General features: G+C 37.7%; 1 protein-coding gene across 3 annotated transcripts in view; it reads right to left on the bottom strand.

The window, feature by feature from the left end:
* Positions 1-23,660, bottom strand: part of LOC136864711 (uncharacterized) — an 847,400-nt gene that overhangs the window by 44,950 nt on the left and 778,790 nt on the right. For 2 of the 3 annotated variants that reach the window (XM_067142044.2, XM_067142043.2), the window contains exons 5-6: positions 4,302-5,183; positions 1,609-3,691 (exon numbers count right to left, since the gene is read on the bottom strand). In XM_067142044.2, coding sequence (XP_066998145.2) covers positions 1,609-3,691; positions 4,302-5,183 — 2,965 coding nt within the window. The remainder of the gene's footprint in view (positions 1-1,608; positions 3,692-4,301; positions 5,184-23,660) is intronic. The other variant, XM_067142045.2, reaches the window with a different exon arrangement.

Here is a 23,660-nt window from a genome sequence, read left to right on the forward strand (position 1 = left end):
CGACAGAATTCCACCCTCCTTTCATAATCATGGTAATGCAGTTGCTGGTAAAGTTATATGTGGTGCGGATGGTACTTGTGCCACTGCAAAATATGAATGACACTCAGTTGGCTTATTCTCATGCCCCCGAAATGTCCCTTGTGTTCTTCTGTGGATTGTGCACAAATGCTGCAAGACCATTTATTGTCGTTGATTCGCCTGTTGCTCGTTTGTTTCTGTTTCTCTCATGAGGCATCAAATTTCCATAGGATATCACTTTCCTACACAATCTGCGAAGGGTGTATCGTGATGGATGCTGTCGCAACGTATACCTCTCCGCTTATAATGTTACCGCTGATATCGCATTTCTTTTACATTTGCCATAAAATAAGAAGCATGGCCAATTTTTCCTCATTGTTGTAGTACATTTCCCACCACGTCAGCAGTAGTCTACTCAGAACATAATCGTACAATGGTGGCATATGCAGAATGCCGTCTCTTATGCTTGTAAGCATTTCCCCCACTCCACCTCTTCATGTATCCTAGCGGAAAAATCTGAGACCACCTTACTGTATAAGATAAACAATAAGTAGGATAAATAATAAGTACTGTACACTTTCAGTACTGGCAAACCTGAGAAAATTGAATTAATTTACACATTAAAATTTGAAATGAAACAGGGCCGATGACCTAGATGTTAGGTCCATTTAAACAACAAGCATCATCATCATAATCATCATCATCATCATCATCACCATCATCATCATCTTCATCATAAAAATGAAATAAAACTTGCCCACATGTTTTATTGTGAACGTCTCTTCTAATTTTATTCTTACGAGTGTGGATGACCATCAAACATTTTGACAATGCACAATATGCTATGTATGGAATACGTTCAGTATATGTGTCTATCAACAAAGCGTGAGTCATGCAGGAGGATAATACACTGGATATCACAGGGAGTTTGCTTTCTGTCTAATACCTACATGTATGAAACCCTTCAATATCTCCAAAAGTACTCGTCTAATATGCCAAATAAGCACATCACTGAATTTGTCACTCAATTCTCAAATGGTCTACTGGATTAAATTAGTATAGTCCCATTTTAAAAAAAAGATGCTACTGGTTTCTCGGCAATTACATATGTGATCAAGAGGAATTGGACAATATTTTATGAGCCCCTTAATACAATTTAAGAATTTAAAAACAGAATGTCTATAGCCTATCATTAATGGATAAGAATGTATTTAAGGTGGACAACTTAGCTGAATCACCCTGTATATTTTAATTCAGTTTTTATAATGAGTCTTAAAAGGTTGAACATAACTGTTCCCAAATGATTTAAAGCATTTCAGTGAGGGAATTAATTTAGCATTAAAATAGAGCAGTGAATTCTATGTGATTTTATGTAATTATTATTGTCACTATACAAGGAAATCAACATGAAGAGTATGAATAATGATTTCGAATGTCAGGGTAGTTTTTTATGCTTGCTTTTATGTAAACCTTCAACAGATTACATGCCCATTTGGTTTACAACACTAACCTGCAAACTGAGCATATTCTTAAAAATGTTATTTGAATTAACAGAGTCTTGTGAAATAAGCAAAATAGTTAAGTTATTACCTTTCTCTGGGAACTTCATTTACATCCTTCCTTTGAAGTCGTGTGGCTGCTGGTGAAGAAATATTCTGGCCTGAAGAAGATGGTGAAGATGTCTTCTTGGTACTGCTGGTAACTGAAGCCAAACTTGGAGTCTTATTTATATTTATGTTACCTGTTCGGTTTCTTCTTGGAACACGTGGTTTTCTGTTATTTTCAACTTCTGCACCAGACATGATATCTTCAGAGGAACTTGCATGTGTCTGTAGGAGCATTTCTCGACTACTTGCTCGTTGCAAGAGTCTAGCTGTTCTACTTCCAGCTTTCATTGCTGCATTTGTTGAAGAATTTGTCAGTCTTCGTTTACCACGATCTTCCACACCCCTGGACTGTTCCTTTTTCAACAGTGATGTGGAGGATCTGCGCAGTTCTTTTGTAAAGCTTTCTACTGAAGAGGTTGATGAATTCTGACCAGTACGCGTTTTTGATAACCTCTGAGTTCTTCTCACAGTGCTACTAGTCTTTTGAATATCAGTAGGTTGTTTTCCACTTCCAGGCATCTCTTTCTGTTTATGAACAGGTGTTTCTGAAATTGTTCCAAGACTGGCAGAAGAGCGCTTTATTTGAATGGATCTCCTGCCTCGCCTGTATCTACCACTCTGCTCATCGTCTTCACTACTAGCCCTAGTAGATTCATCATCAGTATAACCATTGACAGCCTGAAGAATTTGGTCTGCTGCTCTTGTTAGTTCCTCTAGAATGGTGCAATCTGTTTCAGTTACATCTTTTCTACACTGTCTTGATAATTTATTATCAGCATCTTCAGGAAACATACTTCTATTTTCATAAATTGGGGACTCAGAACTATCTCTTGAAACTTTATGGTCAGCCAGATTTCTAGACTTAATAGAACTGGATATTTTAGGGTTTTTGTTAGGACTCACAGATCTTCCTCTACTTACAAATCTAGATCGAGATGCCTTTGCTTCTTTATCATACTTCTGGCTCACATTCTCCGCCTGATGGCTACTAGATTTTATCATTAGAGGACTATTTGTTAATACCTCCTCCGAGTCACTGATTGTGGATTCTTGATCATCCTTAATATTTTGAGCAGAAAATCTGTTAGTTGCATCATTTGTGCCTTTCATAAGTTTACTTCCAAGGGTTTCCTTACTGAATTCAGAACTTACATGATCATCTTGGTTTTGCATTCTTTTAAAATTTCTTGAGCAGGATTTCTCAGATGAAAGGCCATAAACTCTAGATCCAGCTTTGTGGTGAGATTTAGTAACAGGCGATGGTGTTCTCTCCTTATTAGAGTCATGATAGTGAACTGAAGTTGCGGCTTGGGAAGAGGGTACTTTCGATGGTGAAGAATTCCTTCTTCTCTCTGAAGGAAGCATGTCATTATCAGCAGGAGATTTTGACCTTGTTTCCCTCACATGAGTAGTCCTGTCAATGGTATTCATGTAACTTTTTTCTCCAATATGATGATTTTCTTTATTTTTATGTACATTTTTACTGTCTTTTTCATGTAATTCATTCTCCTCCACACGTGCTTTGACAAGTACACTGTTACCTTTACAAAGTCTATCCTGTTTTCCACTGGATGACTCTTTGTTCTTTTGATAAGTAGAGGTGCTGGATAAATGAGATAACTTTTCTTTAGACTTATGATAATTATCTTTGACATAAGACTGGGAATGACTTTTCTCCTTTGAAGGGGAGATCCTTCCCTGTGAAGGAGAAATTTGAATTGGAGATGCATATGTTAAAGATGTAGTGATATGATCAATATTTTCTGTCCGTTGACTTTGAAGATTTCGTCCTTCTTCTTTAAAGTCGGTGAAACTATAACATTCCTGTCTTTCACCATTTTCTCTAAATTTTCTACTGTCTTTAATAAGAGGATCACCAAATTTTGAATCCACATCTTGATCTCCTTCATATCGGAGTGAGATTGATGTAATCTTTGGCTGTCCAGACCTTGTGCTAATGAGTGTTTCAACAGAGCGTAGGCGGTTTTGATCATATGATGGGAGCACTGTACTGGCTATGGAGAGCTGATGTGGCTCATCAGTATTAGCCTCCAGTTTAGGATGTCCTAACATAAAGGAAATCAATAATTAGTATAACGTCCAGGAAGGAAAACAAGAAAATAAACACTGATAGCAACTTAGATACAAAATATTCGAGACAATCATATCTGAAATGTTGAAGCACGTACATTACATAACATATTAGAAATCGAAGAGATTATCAACTAAAATGTATAGCAATCCTATAAAATACTTATGAAACTGTATGGACAAGGAAATTAGGTCAAATATATAATTATGGTTCATGACAGTGTATATTGTTCTAAGGACTGGTCGACATTTCGTACAATTATATATTTTTAAAATTCAAGGATAGTGGATCCTCAGGACAAAAGGAATTTGATGGCATCAGCCTCATTTAAAAAAGTACATGCCAGTATTAAAATTAAATATGAAAAAAGTTTCACTTCGATTTAGAAAGGAACTATTTATCAAGATATAATGACTTATATTTTAATTGGTATTATACATTTAAAATTCATAACTTAAAATTTGTAAGCAAACTATCTTTTATCATTTTTATTATATGAAGCAGACATTCTTTCCAAAAGTAAGTAAGATCTTAAACTCCTAGGAAGATTCAAGTGTGGCAAGCTAAATAAACACATCCAATACCTTTTTTGAACTTATCTTGGAATTTCTTGAGGTCATTGATACTGGTGAGACTACTTCTTGTCTTCATTCCCCTGATCTGGGGCTCGTTCCCAGTGTTGAACTTGTGGAAGTGATGGCGGATGTTACGATAGGCTCTCATCCTACTCCAACTTCCGGACACCACACTACTTGCATCCTCGTCCTTGATATCAATGTCGTCCTCATCACCACCTCCACTCATGTACGATCTCACCTCCTCATCAGCCCTCTCACTGTCATCACTCAGATCCCCACTGTAATACATCTCCTTCAAGGCAGCCAGTTGACTTGGTATAGTAAATGGCTCTCTATCTGAAGTGTTCAGTACTAGTTTCGGTACACTTCTCATTTTACCACATTCATCTCCATCGTTACCCTTTTCAGGAAACCCTCTGTTGCTCTCAGATTTAACCTTTTTATCGGGTAGCTTAATTTCCTGCTGACTCCTTGCAGAAGAATTTAAGTCTGATAAAGCAGAGTTTGATCCTTCATTACATACAGCACTTTTACCCAAAGATGTAATCTTATCAAAGGAAACAGACTGATATGAAAGTGCTGAAGGATTAAGAATTGTTTTCATTATTAGTGATGGTGATAGTAATACTTCTTCAGACTTGGCAATATTTTCTGGCTTAATCTTCTTTGTATCACTCATTAATTGCACTTTGTTATTATCACAATGTGGTGATGAAGTAAGATCAATAGTAATCATAGTAGTCTTCTTCGTTTTGCCATTATCTACAACTGATAAGTTTTCTGTGTCAGGATAACAGGTCAAGCTGGCATGAACTTCACTGGAGCTGGGATCAGAGTTACCAATTCGAACCATGAGGCCTTTTTTTGAAGTGGTCTGTTTCTTAGCATCTGCAATGGATTACGATGGTCAAATCATACTTCAGTGCATTCTTTTTTAATTTTATTAACAACTATGGCTTTACAGCATCTTGAGAGCCAGAGAATTCAAAATTTCATAATAGATGATTTATATAACAATGATGTGATTGGTTATTTATTCACAGCAATGTATAAAGCAAATCAAAACTAAATGATGTTATATAAGCATAGCAGAACATGGGTTGCTTCATGCATACTGTTTCTATACATGATGAAATATAGTCTTCATGCTTGTCACTTCACTGATGTGTTGCATACAGAACCAAAATTAGGGTTTAAGAAGATATAAAGAAATGTCGATAATGCAAAGAATTATCAGACTACAGAAAACAAAGCTCAGGAAAATGCAAGGAATATCTGATAGGAAAGTGTGAGAAGTAATATGTGATAACTTCAAAAGATGCAAACAAATTATCTTACAGACTCAAAAATTCCCTGTCCATACGGTAAAAAAATGTGTGTTTTGTTTCTGAGAATTAATATAAACTCAATACCGTACTATGGGTGGTTAAGTGTCATTTACAACTACTTACCTCCATATTAGAAAATTGACAGACAGCAAGACCAAGAAATAAAGAAGACAACAGCATAAATATAGAGAGAGCTACTGAGGAGCTACTGTTATTATAAGAGGGAAGCTTCAAACTACTCTTATTGTTCATAATACTTAATATATGTTAGTTAACATCTGCAGGATAAGTGAAGCAAAATGAATAAAGTTATAAGAACAAGTTAAAATATTCAACCAGACTACATATGTGAGTTTTCCCACAGAAAATATTGCCACATTCAACCAGAATGAATTCATCACAATTACATAAAAATTAATTAAGCTACAAAAAAGCCATTATCAGTAATAAACTCAGAGATGCAAGTGTGAAAATATTGTATGCACAAGGTAACATATACACCCAAAAAAATTATGAAGAGTAAATTTACATTTCTAATCTCAAGTTACAATTTACTCTGAAGTAGGGTTGCCAGACATCCTGTTGGTAGACCAAAATTAATTAGGAAAAACTTTTCTCTTTACTTGTACTGACAAAGATACATTGTGTAGGTGCTTGTGAACTTATTCTTTCAAAATTTAAGAATTTAATATTATGGAGTTGCAAGTAGCCATCCAGATATATGGTAGTAATTATGTGGTGTTTATTTTTTTAAGTGCCATCATTTTCTACTTTATTATAGACATCAGTGATGGGAAGTATAAAATAAAAGTAATTGGGCACAATTTCAGTTACCTTAGGATAAAATTACTTAATTACAAATACAAGTCCTTCACAGAATATGAGTCTTTAGGGAAACACTAACCTTTTTTACATGGGGATGGAATGATACTATAGTTTGCAAGGAAAACATATTACCCCATTTTTGTGATTTTTAGCATAGAGAGATTAAGGGGCTATAATCACTTGGTGAAAATAATCAGACTTTAAAAATGATTGCCCCCAATTAAAGTTTGCCTGCTGCTTCTCTGTTTTCATTATTTTCAGAACTAATTCAAAATATTTATTCAGATAGGGGAATAGAAATTCCTTAACCCCTTCGCCATCACATGTTTATTCCGGCTCCATTATTGACCACATAACCCCTCTGGGTGGAGGCGGTAGAATAACAACCATGGTATCTCCTGTCTGTTGTAAAAGGCAACTAAAAGAGGAACCAAGGACTCTCGATTAAGGAGCGTGGGTTGGCGATTATGGTTCCGCTAGATGAGTCTTCTGGCATTGCTTCCACTTACTTGTGCCAGACTCCTCGGTTTCATATTTCCTGTCTGACCTCTCTTGGTCATATATTGTTCCTTCCTGACCCCAACGGTACTAGGTGTGGATGTCCTAGACAGGGCCAAATGGTGAAATGTAGACAAATAGCAGATTCCCACCAGCATCTTCTCAACTTATGCCTTGTGAGTGCTATGGCTCCAATATTGCCAAGGTTTTGGAGCAATATACACTGACTGACAGAGCAAATGCAACACCAAGAAGGAGTGGTTCGAAAGGGATGAAAGTTGGGGAAAAAACAGAGACGGCACGGACGAATAATTGATGTTTATTTCAAACCAATATGCAGGTTACACAATGCGCACGGCATCGACTCAGTAGGATCTAGGAGCACCGCGAGCGGCGATGCACGCAGAAACACGTCGAGGTACAGAGTCAATGGTGTCCTGAGGGATGGTTCTCTATTCTCTGTCAACCATTTGCCACAGTTGGTCGTCCGTACGAGGCTGGGGCAGAGTTTGCAAACGGCGTCCAATGAGATCCCACACGTGTTCGATTGGTGAGAGATCCGGAGAGTACGCTGGCCACGGAAGCATCTGTACACCTCGTAGAGCCTGTTGGGAGATGCGAGCAGTGTGTGGGTGGGCATTATCCTGCTGAAACAGAGCATTGGACAGCCCCTGAAGGTACGGGAGTGCCACCGGCCGCATCACATGCTGCACGTAGCAGTGGGCATTTAACGTGCCTTGAATACGCACTAGAGGTGACGTGGAATCATACGCAATAGCGCCCCAAACCACGATGCCACGTTGTCTAGCGGTAGGGCGCTCCACAGTTACTGCCGGATTTGACCTTTCTCCACGCCGATGCCACACTCGTCTGCGGTGACTATCACTGACAGAACAGAAGCGTGACTCATCAGAGAACACGACATTCCGCCATTCCCTCATCCAAGTCGCTCTAGCCCGGCACCATGCCAGGCGTGCACGTCTATGCTGTGGAGTCAATGGTAGTCTTCTGAGCGGGCGCCGGGAGTGCAGGCCTCCTTCAACCAATCGACGGGAAATTGTTCTGGTCGATATTGGAACAGCCAGGGTGTCTTGCACATGCTGAAGAATGGCGGTTGACGTGGCGTGCGGGGCTGCCACCGCTTGGCGGCGGATGCGCCGATCCTCGCGTGCTGACGTCACTCGGGCTGCGCCTGGACCCCTCGCACGTGCCACATGTCCCTGCGCCAACCATCTTCGCCACAGGTGCTGCACCGTGGACACATCCCTATGGGTATCGGCTGCGATTTGACGAAGCGACCAACCTGCCCTTCTCAGCCCGATCACCATACCCTTCGTAAAGTCGTCTGTCTGCTGGAAATGCCTCCGTTGATGGCGGCCTGGCATTCTTAGCTATACACGTGCCCTGTGGCACACGACAACACGTTCTACAATGACTGTCGGCTGAGAAATCATGGTATGAAGTGGGCCATTCGCCAAAGCCGTGTGTACCATTTATCGTTTGCTACGTGCGCAGCACAGCGGCGCATTTCACATCATGAGCATACCTCAGTGACGTCAGTCTACCCTGCAATTGGCATAAAGTTCTGACCACTCCTTCTTGGTGTTGCATTTGCTCTGTCAGTCAGTGTATATCGATTACTAAAATGTAATTGCTACAGTTTTATTTTCTGAAGTAAATTATGAGTAAAAATACAGTTTGTGAAAAGTAATGATTATGAGTAAAAATTATTAACAAAATAATAATCACAAGTAATTCAATTATTTTTACTCAATTACTTCCCAACTCTGATAGTCATCATAATGAAATGTCAATAAGTATTCCTCAAGTCATGTACTAACAGCCTATTAAAGGGGGAGGGGTTGGGGAATTTCAAGTAATGTGGTAGTTCATCCATAAGATGGTACAATTAATTACTGCATTGATGGGGTGAAAGTTCCCTTTGGGGATCATTGTAAGTATCTAGGTCTACATATAAGGAAAGATCTTCATTGGGGTAATCGCATAAATATGATTGTAAATAAAGGGTACAGATCCCTGCACGTGGTTATGAGGGTATTTAGGGGTTGTAGTAAGGATGTAAAAGAGAGGGCATATAAGTCTCTGGTAAGACCCCAACTAGAGTTTAGTTCCAGTGTATGGGACCCTCACCAGGATTACTTGATTCAAGAACTGGAAAAAATCCAAAGAAAAGCAGCTCGATTTGTTCTGTGTATTTTCTAACAAAAGAGTAGTGTTACAAAAATGTTGCAAAGTTTGGGCTGGCAGGACTTGGGAGAAAGGAGACGAGCTGTTCGACTAAGTGGTATGTTCCGAGCTGTCAGTGGAGAGATGGCGGGCGAGGAATGACATAAGCAGACAAATAAGTTTGAGTGGCATCTTTAAAAGTAGGAAAGATCACAATATGAAGATAAAGTTGGAATTCAAGAGGAAAAATTGGGGCAAATATTCATTTATAGGAAGGGGGGTTAGTAATTTGCCAAGGGAGATGTTCAATAAATTTCTAATTTCTTTGCAATCATTTAAGAAAAGGCTAGGAAAACAACAGATAGGGAATCTGCCACCTGGACGACTGCCCTAAATGCAGATCAGCAGTGATTGATTGATTGATTGATTGATTGATTGATTGATTGATTGATTGACTGATTGATTGATTGATTGATTGATTGATTGATTGATTGATTGATTGATTGATTGATTGATTGATTGATTGATTGATTGATTGATTGATTGATTGATTGATTGATTGATTGAATGCTTCAACTATTCTTCATTTTTAAAAAAGCAAAAGTAACTGTGACTGTAAATGTGAAAGTAACTGTAAAGGGACTGTCTAAATAGTAATCATAGGCAAAGATAAATAGATATTTACAGACAACTAAAGTCAACCAGTTACGTACAGAGATGCCATTTTGTTCTCCTGGTGTAATAATCGTGGTCGCCACGACATTTATATAATTTGATTGCCCACCCGAATTAATTGTATATATATCATGTATGTAATTTTCTTCATTATTAACGTCCATCATCATCATTTATGTAATTGTACATAAGAACGAGAAATAATTTTTAATTGTAATATATTAGAATGTTCCGTGGTAATGTCAAGACAGGTCTTGCGCTAACAGGCTACTTGGTGTCTCGCAATAGTCCAGGAAGGTTAATTTTGGATGGTTCTTGGAAACGTATGCAACAGCAAGAGGAAGATACATAATTTCGTTGTTGGGACTCTAAATTACCCCATATCACGTGCTCCTATTAGGAGGGCTTTTTCTGTCAAGGACAGGCACTTCATCTATATATCGACAGGGTGGTGACGTATATCGGCCCTCATTGGAATGAGATGTCATGTTACAAGGGAGGAAGTGGGAATATGAAGAGGATTTATATAGATCTACACTGCATGGTGAAGATCATTCTGTATTCTGCATTCTGTATTCTGCATTCAGCATTCTACATCCAGCTTTCTTGAGTCTCCATTCTCAGGTAGTCCACGGGCTTTTAGAGAGTCACTCTGCTATCTAAGTGCATCACTTTGCTTATACTCAACATTTCTTATCAGCTCTGTGAGACTTACTCAGATTACTTAGAAAGACAAGTTCATATAAGATAGAAGGACTGGATGTTTTCCGTTCTCTCTATTCAATTAATTCCGATGTGGAATTTCACATTGTAAGGCTGGTACTATGTTTTTGGTACTCAGCATAATAGGGAGTGATAGATTCAGGATGGAATCCATTCCATGAAGCAGAGGCCAAGGATGATGCTAGTGGAAGAGGGACGACAATGATCAACCACGGAAGCAGACGACGAAGAGATCAACCTCTGGTGACCACGAGTTATCCCTGTTATCGCAAGTCTGCGCGTGTAGTATTGAATTGTAATCTCAGTCAGTCATTTTTAAATTTCGTAAAAAAACTCGTTTTTACGTAATTTCATCTTTTTTGGGAATAAAACTTTTTTCTTTTTACATCATTAAATAATTAACTTTTAGTAGGTTTCCTATGCTTTTCCACATGGTATTTAATGGTCAGTATCCTTATACCTCACGACCGGGATAGTCTCATTAAATTATGTTTAGTACTTTTTATATCTAAATTCGGTTTCAAATTACATATAATTTCGAAGCCTGGCGTCCAGCATGCAATTGTTGTTAATTATCTATATAGGGTGTTTGATCCGTTACACTGGGAGCATAACTACAAAAATTTGTGGCAGCACAGTTTATTGTTTCCTGTTTTTTGTCTTTTTTTTTGTTTCACTTTTCTTTCCATGCCAGTTACTGAAATATCAATGCACTTTGAAGTAATGTTATTCAAAAGTTTGATCTGACGAGGGAAAAATAAATTTTAAGAGTGAAGTGTAGAATACAGTATTACAGATGTTCAGATTCTTCAATTTTTTGCAAGATTTAGCAGTACAATGTGAAATGAATGTAACAACACTTGGTATGTTGTGTAGGAAGGGAACAAATGCAACAATGTGTAGTATGTTGTGCGGGAAGGCAAACTGATCAGTTTGCAAGAAGGGACCTCATCTGAAAATGCATGATTTGGGCGCTGTGTGCCGTCAAAGTTTGAGGACATTTCAGACATGGCAATTGGTGTGCAATCCATGTTTTGTCAAGAAACCTCCACCAACCTAACAAGAGCATTACACTGTGCATTAAATTACAAAGTGGGGTTCAAATTGTCGACCTACAACTTGATAGAGTCTCCATCAGTGGTGTGTTGTGTAGGAAGGGAACGAATGCAACAATGTGTAGTATGTTGTGCGGAGAGGCAAACTGATCAGCTTACAAGAAGGGACCTCATCTGAAAATGCATGATTTGGGCGCTGTGTGGTGTCAAAGTTTGAGGACATGGTCAAAGTCATATGGTTGTGTGCTCAGTATTTCAGCTGATGCATGGATTCTCGTGATAAGGCCTCCTTTGATGATATAGGAGTCTCAGGAGACTCATACATCATACCTTTGATAGTACCCCAAACAATAACATCTTTAAAACAAACAAAAAACAGATCTTTGACAATATGTGCCAATCTCTGCACTGATGATATAGGCTCAATATAAAAGTTGGACATCAACAATTTTAAAATCTTTTGTAACAACACATGTTGTGATGCTCTGGTGGGGTTGATGGAGGTTTCTTAACAAAATGTGAAACGCATACCAATCACCATGTCTGAAGCGTTTTCAAACTTGGATGCTCCACAGCACCCAAACCATGCATTTCCACATATGAGTCCCTCTTGAAAAATGATCAATTTGCCATCCCGTACAACATACCAAGCAATGTTGTATTCATTTTTCATCACCCTGTATATTGTGGGTTTACAAGTAAAACATATTAAGCCAAATATCTTAATTCTGAGAAAAAGACATTTTAAAGTTTTCAATCTCTCATTGCCAATATCTGATTTTAGGATAAGAATAGGAATATTTATCTTTAAAATTATGTAATAGGTATGGTAGAGTACTGTATGTAGAATAGCACTAAAGGGCAATGTGAAACTCAAAAACTGACTTAACATGCTTTACTTGTACACCCACAATATTAAGTAAATTTGACAGATGGAATATTTGTGTGGCTGATTTTCACTCTTATGCAAATAAATGAAACCATCAATAAAGTTTAAGATATGGTTAAATGCCAATTATTAACATATTTGGAAAATCACAAAGTCCATGTCACTAGAAGTGTTCAAAGTAGACATTCTTTAATGAACAGAAGTCATTATGATCCTATTAAGATCCTTTCTCTCTAACCAGGATGAAAAATGTTGTTGTTGTTGTTGTTTTATTTGAGTTACCTCATCTTGATCATCATCTGCATTTATATCTGAAGCTGAATTTGGAAAAAAAGAAACCAAATGTTATAAGAAAGACAGCATTCAAATGTTTAAATGGGAGGAAACTGTCAAATTTTCTTCAAAATGCTCAACAATGGGCTTTTAAGCTTCCTGCATTTTGAATCCATGAATGTAGTAGTAGCGCTTACAAGCTTGGAGACTAGAGAAAAATGAAGGATGCCCAGAAGGAAATTTCTTGCCATTTTGGAAACCTGACATGACTCAATTTAAAAGCTTTGTTCTATTTTAAACCTTTCATATGAATACCAGGGGCAAAAGGAATTTGTTGACACATTTTGTATCACAATTATAGAGAAATACTACTTAAACCGGAAATATGGTTGAGAGCAGTATGGAATAAAACATAGCCTATGGGTATGAGAGCTATGAATGTTCTTTCGTTACATGTTATCAAGGAAAATATCACTATGCTACATAAGTCCTTCATAGCTTAATTAAGAACATATAATTACATATAATTACACATACTTTAAATTTTATGGTAGAAAAATATTAAGGAATTGATTTTCTAAGCCTTTATCTATTTGCTAATAAGTTTCACACAAACAGCTACATTAGTCCTCCTAAATCTTCCATGGTGCATTTTATAGGGAGCGTAATATATGTAATTTTGATATTCTACAGGGCTGTTTTAAGGACTAAGGTAAAACAGGTATTTTGTATGATATGTATTGTATTTTGTGATTAGACCTAATTTATAGAAATGTATTGATGAAAATGCACTACAAACTCAACATTGTCAATTGTGATCTGGTAATAGCATTGATTTCCACATAATATTCAGGATGGCTACACTCTTTAGTAAACATGAGGATTAGTAAAGCAAATAACATGAAAGAAGTTGCACTTAAAAGGAATAAAAAGGGAAAATCTACTACCAGCATCATACATTCTTCTAAGGAATCTGGCAGTCCTACTAATATATAAAGAAATATGTTCTATTTATTTGAATGCAAACAATTCTTTTTTAGTCAGTGGCATATCCAACAGGAACAGTTTTGGAACTCAAAATCTAGCCTGAGTTCCCTAAATTCTGAAAGGGAGTTGTACTGTAATAGTAACGGATTTACTTTAAATTACAATATTAAGTTAATACATAACCAGCCATCATTTCCTCTTAATACTTTCTAAGTTAATAAAAGAAGAGGACATTTTGAAGTTTAGCTGAAGATCTGAAACCCTCTCAGGCTATAATTTCAAAATATGCCACTGTCCAACATTAAGGAAAAAAATAAACAGTAAATAATTGCAGCCATAGTTGTGAGCAAATATTGAAGCACATATTTGTGTCATGAAACCATTAACATAAAATTTGAAGCAACTCACAACTATAGCATGCAGTTACATTACACATACCATTTTAAAATATACTAACTACCAATGAAATTCCATGCTAAACTCTGAATTCAGTCAGTCTATATCCATTTGTATCATTATAAATAAATAAAATTTAAAAAAATAAATACATAAATAAATAAATAAATTTGTGGATGAGTTTAATAATAAATAATGAATGGATTCCAAACTAACAAATATTCATAATCATCTATATACAGTATACAGTATTTAACACACTAGGCAGATATTTGTTACATTGAATCTGAGAGAACGGCAGAACCAATTTGTATTGTAAAGCATTCTGATGAAAGATCCTGACCTGTAGATTTGCAGAGTGTCTTGAAAAGCATAAAAATTTCCTGCCATATATTTTTACATTATTGAAGAAAAATGTAGCGTTCTGATTGGTTAATGCGCTCGCCAGTGCTTCAAGGCCGCCTGAACCATGAAAGTGCTGAGTACCAAGCATGATAGAGGAGGAGGAAGTGGAGTAGGCATGCATGCACTGTCAGATGTCTTACTGGTCAGCTGTACTTTAGTACTCGGAAAAACAGTTGCTATTAGATAACGGTTGTCGCCAAAACAGTTGCAAACAGACAACTGTTTTATAAAACTGTTGCAAAATAATGTATAAAACTGTTGCAAAATAATATACTCCTACTGATATGGATAGAAATGAGGTAGTACATCAACTTGGGTAAACCACAGCAATATCTCATGACTTTCTCTGTACTGGCCAGCCATTGATCCATATAATACAATCCAATACAAACTGATATAAAAGAAGTGAATTAATTTACGTATTTCAGTCATATAGCATAAATATGCAATATATAAAGATTACAACATGACTAAGAAATCAATTTTACAATCCCCTGAGCCAAACATAATTATCTTACAAGACTGACCACACATTTTTTTCTTCAAAATATAACATTCTGAAATTTATAAGCAATGTATAAAACATTTCATGATATATTGTGTCAAATTTGGATTTGATCCGATAACATGTTTTTGGAGATGCAGAGGTGCCAGAATTTTGTCCTACAGGAGTTCTTTAACATCCCAGTAAATCTACTGACATGAGGCTGATGTATTTGAACACCATCAAATACCGCCAAACTGAGCCAGGATGGATTTGAAGTTGCTTGTTTTCTTATTATTAAGTGATAAATGTTATGGCATCTAAAATTCCATTAATTTAGTATTTCACGACCGAGTGGAGTGTAATCAGAATAACAAACAAGATTAACTCAGGAAATACGCCTCTAACTGTACCGGTACTTTGCAACACTCAAGCCTAGGAATCTAGTGTAGCACTGTATTCTTACTCCTAGTGACATCAAGCTCATCAGCCAATAGCAGCGCAAATCTCCAGAATGGCCTACCTGACCTGTGAGTTATTCTATTACATTGGAAAACCGCAGTTTCAAGAAATGCAATGATCGCAAATCCCAGTTTGTATATGTACCGCTTGTAAAACTGTGAAACGGTGCTGGTGAGGAACACTACAGCTGAGCAGCACTACAACAGCAAACTGTTACTTATTTTTGCAACAGTTTCATTCAACAACGGATGTGTTACCGAAATAGTTGCAATAAAGCGGTTGTATTGTATCTGTCCCAGCTCTACTCTGAATATGGTGATGGATCATATGTTATTGAACTACCAGCCAAAATTTTAGCACATGATGATATCGTGATTGAAATTTATAGCAAAACGGTCACTTCTGTGAAAGATGTCATCATTTTCTCGAAGGTTGCCATTCTTAATTCATTCATTTGAAAGTCATTGGGCTTATACCCAGTAGTTCAAAAAACTACACTAGTGTCAACAGATTAATACTGAAGATGAAAGCTAGCTACTTCAATTTCCTACATAATTCTTGCATTCCTTGGAATTAATGGTTTGCCTCAATATATTGTTATTCTAAAAACTGGAACCATATTTATGCTCCTTAGAAATCAGAATGTTTCCCAATGGCTCCTAAATGGAACCAGATTAGGACCTAATTCTAAGAAGTATGTACGAAAATTGATTAGATTTGGAAATAATAAATGGAGATAAATCTTGACAGAGAGCTCTGATCCTTCGAACTGACTTACCAATATCCAAAAAAACACTCCCATTTTCTTTCAAGAGGCATCAATTTTCCATTCATTTGTCATTTTGCATCATGATCAGTAAACCTCAAGGGATGTGAAGGTCTCTATTTACCTCATCCAGTTTTCAGCCATGGCAAGTTAAATGTTGCAGTGTCGAGAGACCGATATTTTAAAGTTGCAATGGTGCTGAAAGGTACAAGGTTTGAGGTACAAAGAATGCACCGAGCAAGTGGCAAGCTATCAGCTTGTATTCGGGAGATAGTGGGTTCGAACCCCACTGTTGGCAGTCCGGAGATGATTTTCCGTGGTTTCTCATTTTTACACCAGGCAAATACCGGGGCTGTACCTTAATTAAGACCAAGGTTGCCTCCTTCCCTCTTCTAGGCATTTCCTATCCCATCAACACCAAAAGAATTATGTGTGTTGGTGTGACGTAAAGAAACTGGTAAAATATAAAGTATCAATCAATCAATCAATACTCAATCAATCAATCAATACTGATCTGCATTTAGGGCAGTCACCCAGGTGGCAGATTTCCTATCTGTTGCTTTCCTAGCCTTTTCCTAAATGATTTCAAAGAAACTGGAAATTTATTGAACGTCTCCCTTGGTAAGTTATTCCAAACCCTAACTCCCCTTCCTATAAATGAATATTTGCCCCAGTTTGTCCTCTTAAATTCCAACTTTATCTTCATACTGTGATCTTTCCTACTTTTATACACGCCACTCAAACTTATTCGTCTACTAATGTCATTAACGCCATCTCTCCGCTGGCAGCTCGGAACATACCACTTAGTCGAGCAGCTCTTCCTCTCAATTCTTCCCAACCCAAACTTTGCAACATTTTTGTAACGCCACTCTTTTGTCGGAAATCACCCAGAACAAATCGAGCTGCTTTTCTTTGGATTTTTTCCACTTCTTGAATCAGATAATCCTGGTGAGGGTCCCATACACTGGAACCATACTCTAGTTGGGGTCTTACCAGAGACTTATATGCCCTCTTCTTTACATCCTTACCACAACCCCTAAACACCCTCATAACCATGTGCAGAGATCTGTACCCTTTATTTACAATCCCATTTATGTGATTACCCCAATGAAGATCTTTCCTTATATTAGCACCTAGATACTTACAATGATCCCCAAAAGGAACTTTCACCCCAACAATGCAGTAATTAAAACTGAGAGGACTTTTCCTATTTGTGAAACTCACAACCTGACTTTTAACCCCGTTTATCAACATACCATTGCCTACTGTCCATCTCACAACATTTTCGAGGTCACGGTGCAGTTGCTCACAATCTTGTAACTTATTTATCACTCTATAGAGCAGGGGTGGCCACTAACCTTACTTCTGGGAGCTGCAAATTTAGGAGACAAAAAATTTGGAGCATGTTTAGGAAATGGTGTATAAAATGAAGACACGTTTTTCATTTTATAACAAATGAAGGAACGTTTATTTTCTACGCTACACAGAACATTATTTTCAGGTACACATCAAGGAACGAGATTTTACTTTTGAGAAGTGCTTTTTCTGAGTGTTCATTTTTGCTGTTAGTTTTTTTTTCAAATCTGGCTGATAATTGGTAAGCGCAGTTTACACAAGTTCACTTAAATGTTCATCTGTTCGTTCAGATCTATATGTAGATTTAATGAATTTAATTGTTGAGTACAGTGATTCACACACATAAGTAGTCCCAAAGATTGAGGATAGACTTTTGGCACACTGTTTTGTTAGTGTGTATTTTTCTTCTGGAACATTCTTCCAAAATTCTATGGTAGAAATTCCACTTCGTTTGGGTCCTTTTAATCCTTCGTCCTCTTGCAGTTCTTGTAGGTCCATCTCTACAGCTGCTGTATACTTTATTATTGGTGATGAAACAGGACTGCCATCGCGCACAACATCAACAGAAAAAGGATTTTCCAGGAATGAAAATGAATGTTTAAGTGATCTCAAATCATTAAATCTGCCATTGATTTCTTCAGCAAGGCCAGACATTTTACTCATGTAATCTTCAGTTTCCACCTGAACGCCAGGAAGGCTTTCAGTAATTTTCTTCAAACATTTGAAGTGAGAAAATGTTTTAATCTGAAGGTCTTTCCCAAAAAGCTTCAACTTGCTATGAAAGCTAAATACAATCTGGGTCAATTCAGAAATATCTTTACAAGGAAGATATTGCTTTTGAGCGGGAGAGTGTGTCAGTGAGCCTGTGTCGTGAGGTGAAACCAGTCGCGTTCACGTATAGGCAATAGCGAGTGTTAATACTGTACTGAAACAGCACACAACAGCACTCAGAAAAGTATTGACACTCGCTACTGCCTATACGTGAACGTAACTGGCTTCGCCTCACGACACTGGCTCACTGACACACACTCCCGCTCAAAGCACTATCAAATGGAAGGCGCCGGGACTATCTTCACCTCCCATGTCTTACCACTTACCCCCAGCGCTAATAACGTTAAGCCGCACATCACTGCTACTGACTGACGCCAGCCGCGAGATGTCGTTAGATTCCATTAATTATATTATTTAATTTAACTCTGAGGTTGGTGTCAAGAGCCGCACAAAACTGACTCAAGAGCCGCACAAAACTGACTCAAGAGCCGCATGCGGCTCGCAAGCCTCGTTGTGGCCAGCCCTGCTATAGAGAATAACATCATCCGCAAAAAGCCTCACCTCCAATTCCATTCCTTTACACATATCATTTATATATATAAGAAAACATAAAGGTCCGAAAATACTGCCTTGAGGAATTCCCCTCTTAATTATTACAGGGTCAGATAAAGCTTCACCTACTCTAATTATCTGAGATCTATTTTCTAGAAATATAGCAACCCATTCAGTCACTCTTTTGTCTAGTCCAATTGCACTCATTTTTGCCAGTAGTCTCCCATGATCTACCCTATCAAATGCCTTCTATCGAACCAGTTATTAATTTCACAAACATGTCTAATATAATCAGAAAGAATGCCTTCCCAAAGCTTACATACAATGCATGTCAAACTTACTGGCCTGTAATTTTCAGCTTTATATCTATCACCCTTTCCTTTATACACAGGGGCTACAATAGCAACTCTCCATTCATCTGGTATAGCTCCTCCGACCAAACAATAATCAAATAAGTACTTCAGATATGGTACTACATCCCAACCCATTGCCTTTAGTATATCCCCAGAAATCTGATCAATTTCAGCCGCTTTTCTAGTTTTCAACTTTTGTATATTATTGTAAATGTCATTGTTATCATATTTAAATTTTATTACTTCTTTGGCCTTAGTCTCCTCCTCTATCTCGACATTATCCTTGTAACCAACAATCTTTACATACTGCTGACTGAGTACTTCTGCCTTTTGAAGATCCTCACATACACACTCCCCTTGTTCATTAATTATTCCTGGAATGTCCTTCTTGGAACCTGTTTCTGCCTTAAAATACCTAAACATACCCTTCCATTTTTCACTAAAATTTGTATGACTGCCAATTATGCTTGCCATCATGTTATCCTTAGCTGCCTTCTTTGCTAGATTCAATTTTCTAGTAAGTTCCTTCAATTTCTCCTTACTTCCACAGCCATTTCTAACTCTATTTCTTTCCAGTCTGCACCTCCTTCTTAGTCTCTTTATTTCTCTATTATAATAAGGTGGGTCTTTACCATTCCTTACCACCCTTAAAGGTACAAACCTGTTTTCGCATTCCTCAATAATTTCTTCAAACCCATCCCAGAGTCTGTTTACATTTTTATTTACCGTTTTCCACCGATCTTAGTTACTTTTTAGAAACTGCCTCATGTCTGCTTTATCAGCCATATGGTACTGCCTAATAATCCTACTTTTAAGACCTTCCTTTCTATCACATTTATTTTTAACTACCACAAAAACAGCTTCATGATCACTAATACCATCTATTACTTCAGTTTCCCTATAGAGCTCATCTGGTTTTTTCAGCACCACATCCAGGATATTTTTCCCTCTGGTTGGTTCCATCACTTTCTGAATCAGCTGTCCTTCACATATTAACTTATTTGCCATTTGTTGGTCATGCTTCCTGTCGTTCGCATTTCCTTCCCAATTGACATCTGGCAAATTCAGATCTCCCGCTACAATCACATTTCTTTCCATGTCGTTTCCCACATAGCTGACTATCCTATCAAATAATTCCAAATCCGCGCCAGTGTTACCCTTTCCCGATCTGTACACTCCAAATATAACAAGTTGCCTATTATCTTTAGAAATGAGCCTTACACCTAGAATTTCATGTGTCTCATCTTTAACTTTTTCGTAGCTTACAAATTCTTCTTTCACCAGAATGAACACTCCCCCTCCCACCCTTCCTATCCTATCCCTACGATACACACTCCAGTGCCGTGAGAAAATTTCCGCATCCATTATATCATTTCTCAGCCATGATTCAACTCCTATTACAATATCTGGTAAATATATATCTATTAAGTTACTTAATTCTATTCCTTTCTTTACAATACTTCTACAATTCAACACTAACAATTTTATTTCATCCCTACTTGTTTTCCAGTTCCCTGTTCCATTATCACCGCTCCCTAGGCCATCCCGTTTCGCTGAATATACCTCCGTATTACCCTTCCAAACAAATTTCCTAACTTATACGTACCACTGCGGTTTAAATGAAGGCCATCTGAGCGCAGATCCCTATCTCCTACCCACCCATTAGGATCTAGAAATTTCACTCCCAGTTTCCCACATACCCACTCCATAGTCTCATTTAAATCCCCAATCACCCTCCAGTCAGTATCGCTTCTACACAGTATTCCACTAATAACAATCTCCGCTTTCTTAAACTTCACCCGTGCTGCATTTACCAGATCTCACACATCTCCAACTATGTTGGTATTTATATCAGCTTGCCTTACATTGTTGGTACCAACGTGAAACACTACCACCTTCTCCTTCCCCTCCTCCCTCTCTTCTACTTTCCTCAACATCTGCCTCAACCTAATTCCTGGATAACACTCTACCCTGGTACCCTTTCCTCCACACACTTTCCCCACGTGTCTAACGATGGAATCCCCCATGACCAGAGCCTCAACCCTACCCTCCTCATTTGATCCCCTCCCCTCCTGGTCAGCCCTATCTTTCCTGATAGCTGCAGAAGCTACTTCCTCCTCCCTTTTCTCCTTCCCATGAGCCTGTTCCACCTGTCTTTTCCTATCCTCTACTCTACATTTCCCTTTCCTACCTTTTCCCTTCCTCCTACTTCCACACATCTCACCAACTGTTCCCTGTCCCTCATCTTCCCTCTGTTGTTCTACCTGGAGTGACTCGTACCGATTTAGCACAGACACCTGTCCTGAATTCTGATCCTGAATGGAGCCCTTAGCCTGCAATCTCCTTCCCCTTAGAACATTAGACCACCTGTCTTCTACAATTCCCCCCTTTCCTTCCCCTCCCTCTTGTACACCTACTGTAACCTGTACATTATTTGACGGAGTCCTATCTTCCTTCCTGTCTTCTGTGAGAATCCTAATTATCTCCCTCAAACCTTCCAACTCCTCCCTCATACCCCTCAATGCCTCGCCACACCCACAGTTCGTACAGTCGCGCTCCTTAGCCATTCTTTACGGGGAAAAAAGAAGAAAATGAAATAACTTATTTGCAAAAAAAAAAATGAACGGAGGGATATATTGTCTGGGATAGTACTCAAAGATCACACGTCTGTAAGGTAATTTATATACGACTACACTACAATACTACTTAGTCGTACTCTATTATTTATCCTACAACCCCTAACAGGATAAAAACTGCTGTTAATTACTGAATACACAAGAAGTACACAATTCCAAACTGCAATTAAGCCTATCCTAATTACAACAACAGTATTTTAGTACGAGTTTCTACGGATACCTCTACTACACCAGTACTACACAAATATTTTACAATAATAAAATAAACACACTAAATTCTAATAGGATATTACGCGTAGAGGCGCGCGGCTGTGAGCTTGCATCCGGGAGATAGTAGGTTCGAATCCCACTATCGGCAGCCCTTGAAGATGGTTTTCCGTGGTTTCCCATTTTCACACCAGGCAAATGCTGGGGCTGTACCTTAATTAAGGCCACGGCCGCTTCCTTCCAACTCCTAGGCCTTTCCTATCCCATCGTCGCCATAAGACCTATCTGTGTCGGTGCGACGTAAAGCCCCTAGCAAAAAAAAAAATAGGATATTACTCGTATAGGCCTACTACTGTACAGCACACTACAATAATGTTTAAACTATTTTCAGACGTATCCTAATTACGATGAAATTTGCAAGAACTACTGTACTCAAAGATTACCAACGAAGCTAAATGCTTAGACAAATTATTATTAGTATTACGGTCTAATAGACACACACGAAAGAAAACGCGAATATAGCAGGCAAGATACGGCACTATCTGAATATACTGTATCTATACTACAATGTATCTACACTACACTACACTGCGTTTGGTTAAATGCTTAAGTATCGAAAGGATTACCGTACACGAAGAAAAACACGAATATAACTGGCAAGATACTATCTAATATATTATACCTTATCTTCACTACAATTCTACTGAAATGTGGTTATGTGATTATTACAGCTGGTGGATTACTATTATTTTCTCTACTCCACGGGACGGAGAATAAAAGTGTCCTTAATTAGGCCTACTGAAAAATACGAGGTTGTCTACAATTTCTCAAATATTTCTATCAAAACTACTCCAGGGACTTGAACTGCAATTACTGGGATATATGAACTTTATTATTATTAGCTAACCACTCATAAATACTGAAAGATCGAGGGAGCGAAATATAAATTACGGGTTCTTTAACTACCTACTCAGAAGTACAAATGATTGGAATACAAGGTCAGCTGATTTTTATTTATATTAACTTGACTACACTACTCCCTTTGTTCACGAGGAACGACAATAATCAATAACAATACGACTGTTAACTATTACCGTGTAATCTCTTTAACTACTTTTTAAATGCAAGTTTACAGGCGTATCGTGTTTTTTAATGTAGTAAATTATTACCTTCGCGATAGTTTGGACGGATATCTATACGAAATACCGGAGCAATTTCGGCGGAAGTTACGGTACTATTCCTTATGATAATCTGCCTTTGTAAGTATTATACCAACGAACCTACAGAAATTCACAAATATTTTTAAAGTTAATACCTAAAGTATTTCCTAAACCTAAATTGGAAACAAGGTACACCTAGCTAGCCTACTTAACCTAAAAAACGTAATTTACTGAAGACCAACTGAATTTCTTGTTAGAAAATTTAAATAAATATCACTACTCCCAATTTCTACCAAAAAGCAAAAGGAATGTAAACATGTAAAAGGAATGTATGTAAGGAAATCATTCAATAAATATTTACCCCATTGACCACCATG

The sequence above is a fragment of the Anabrus simplex genome, chromosome 2 (genome assembly GCF_040414725.1).
Source record: "Anabrus simplex isolate iqAnaSimp1 chromosome 2, ASM4041472v1, whole genome shotgun sequence".
NCBI classification, from domain to species: Eukaryota; Metazoa; Arthropoda; class Insecta; order Orthoptera; family Tettigoniidae; genus Anabrus; species Anabrus simplex.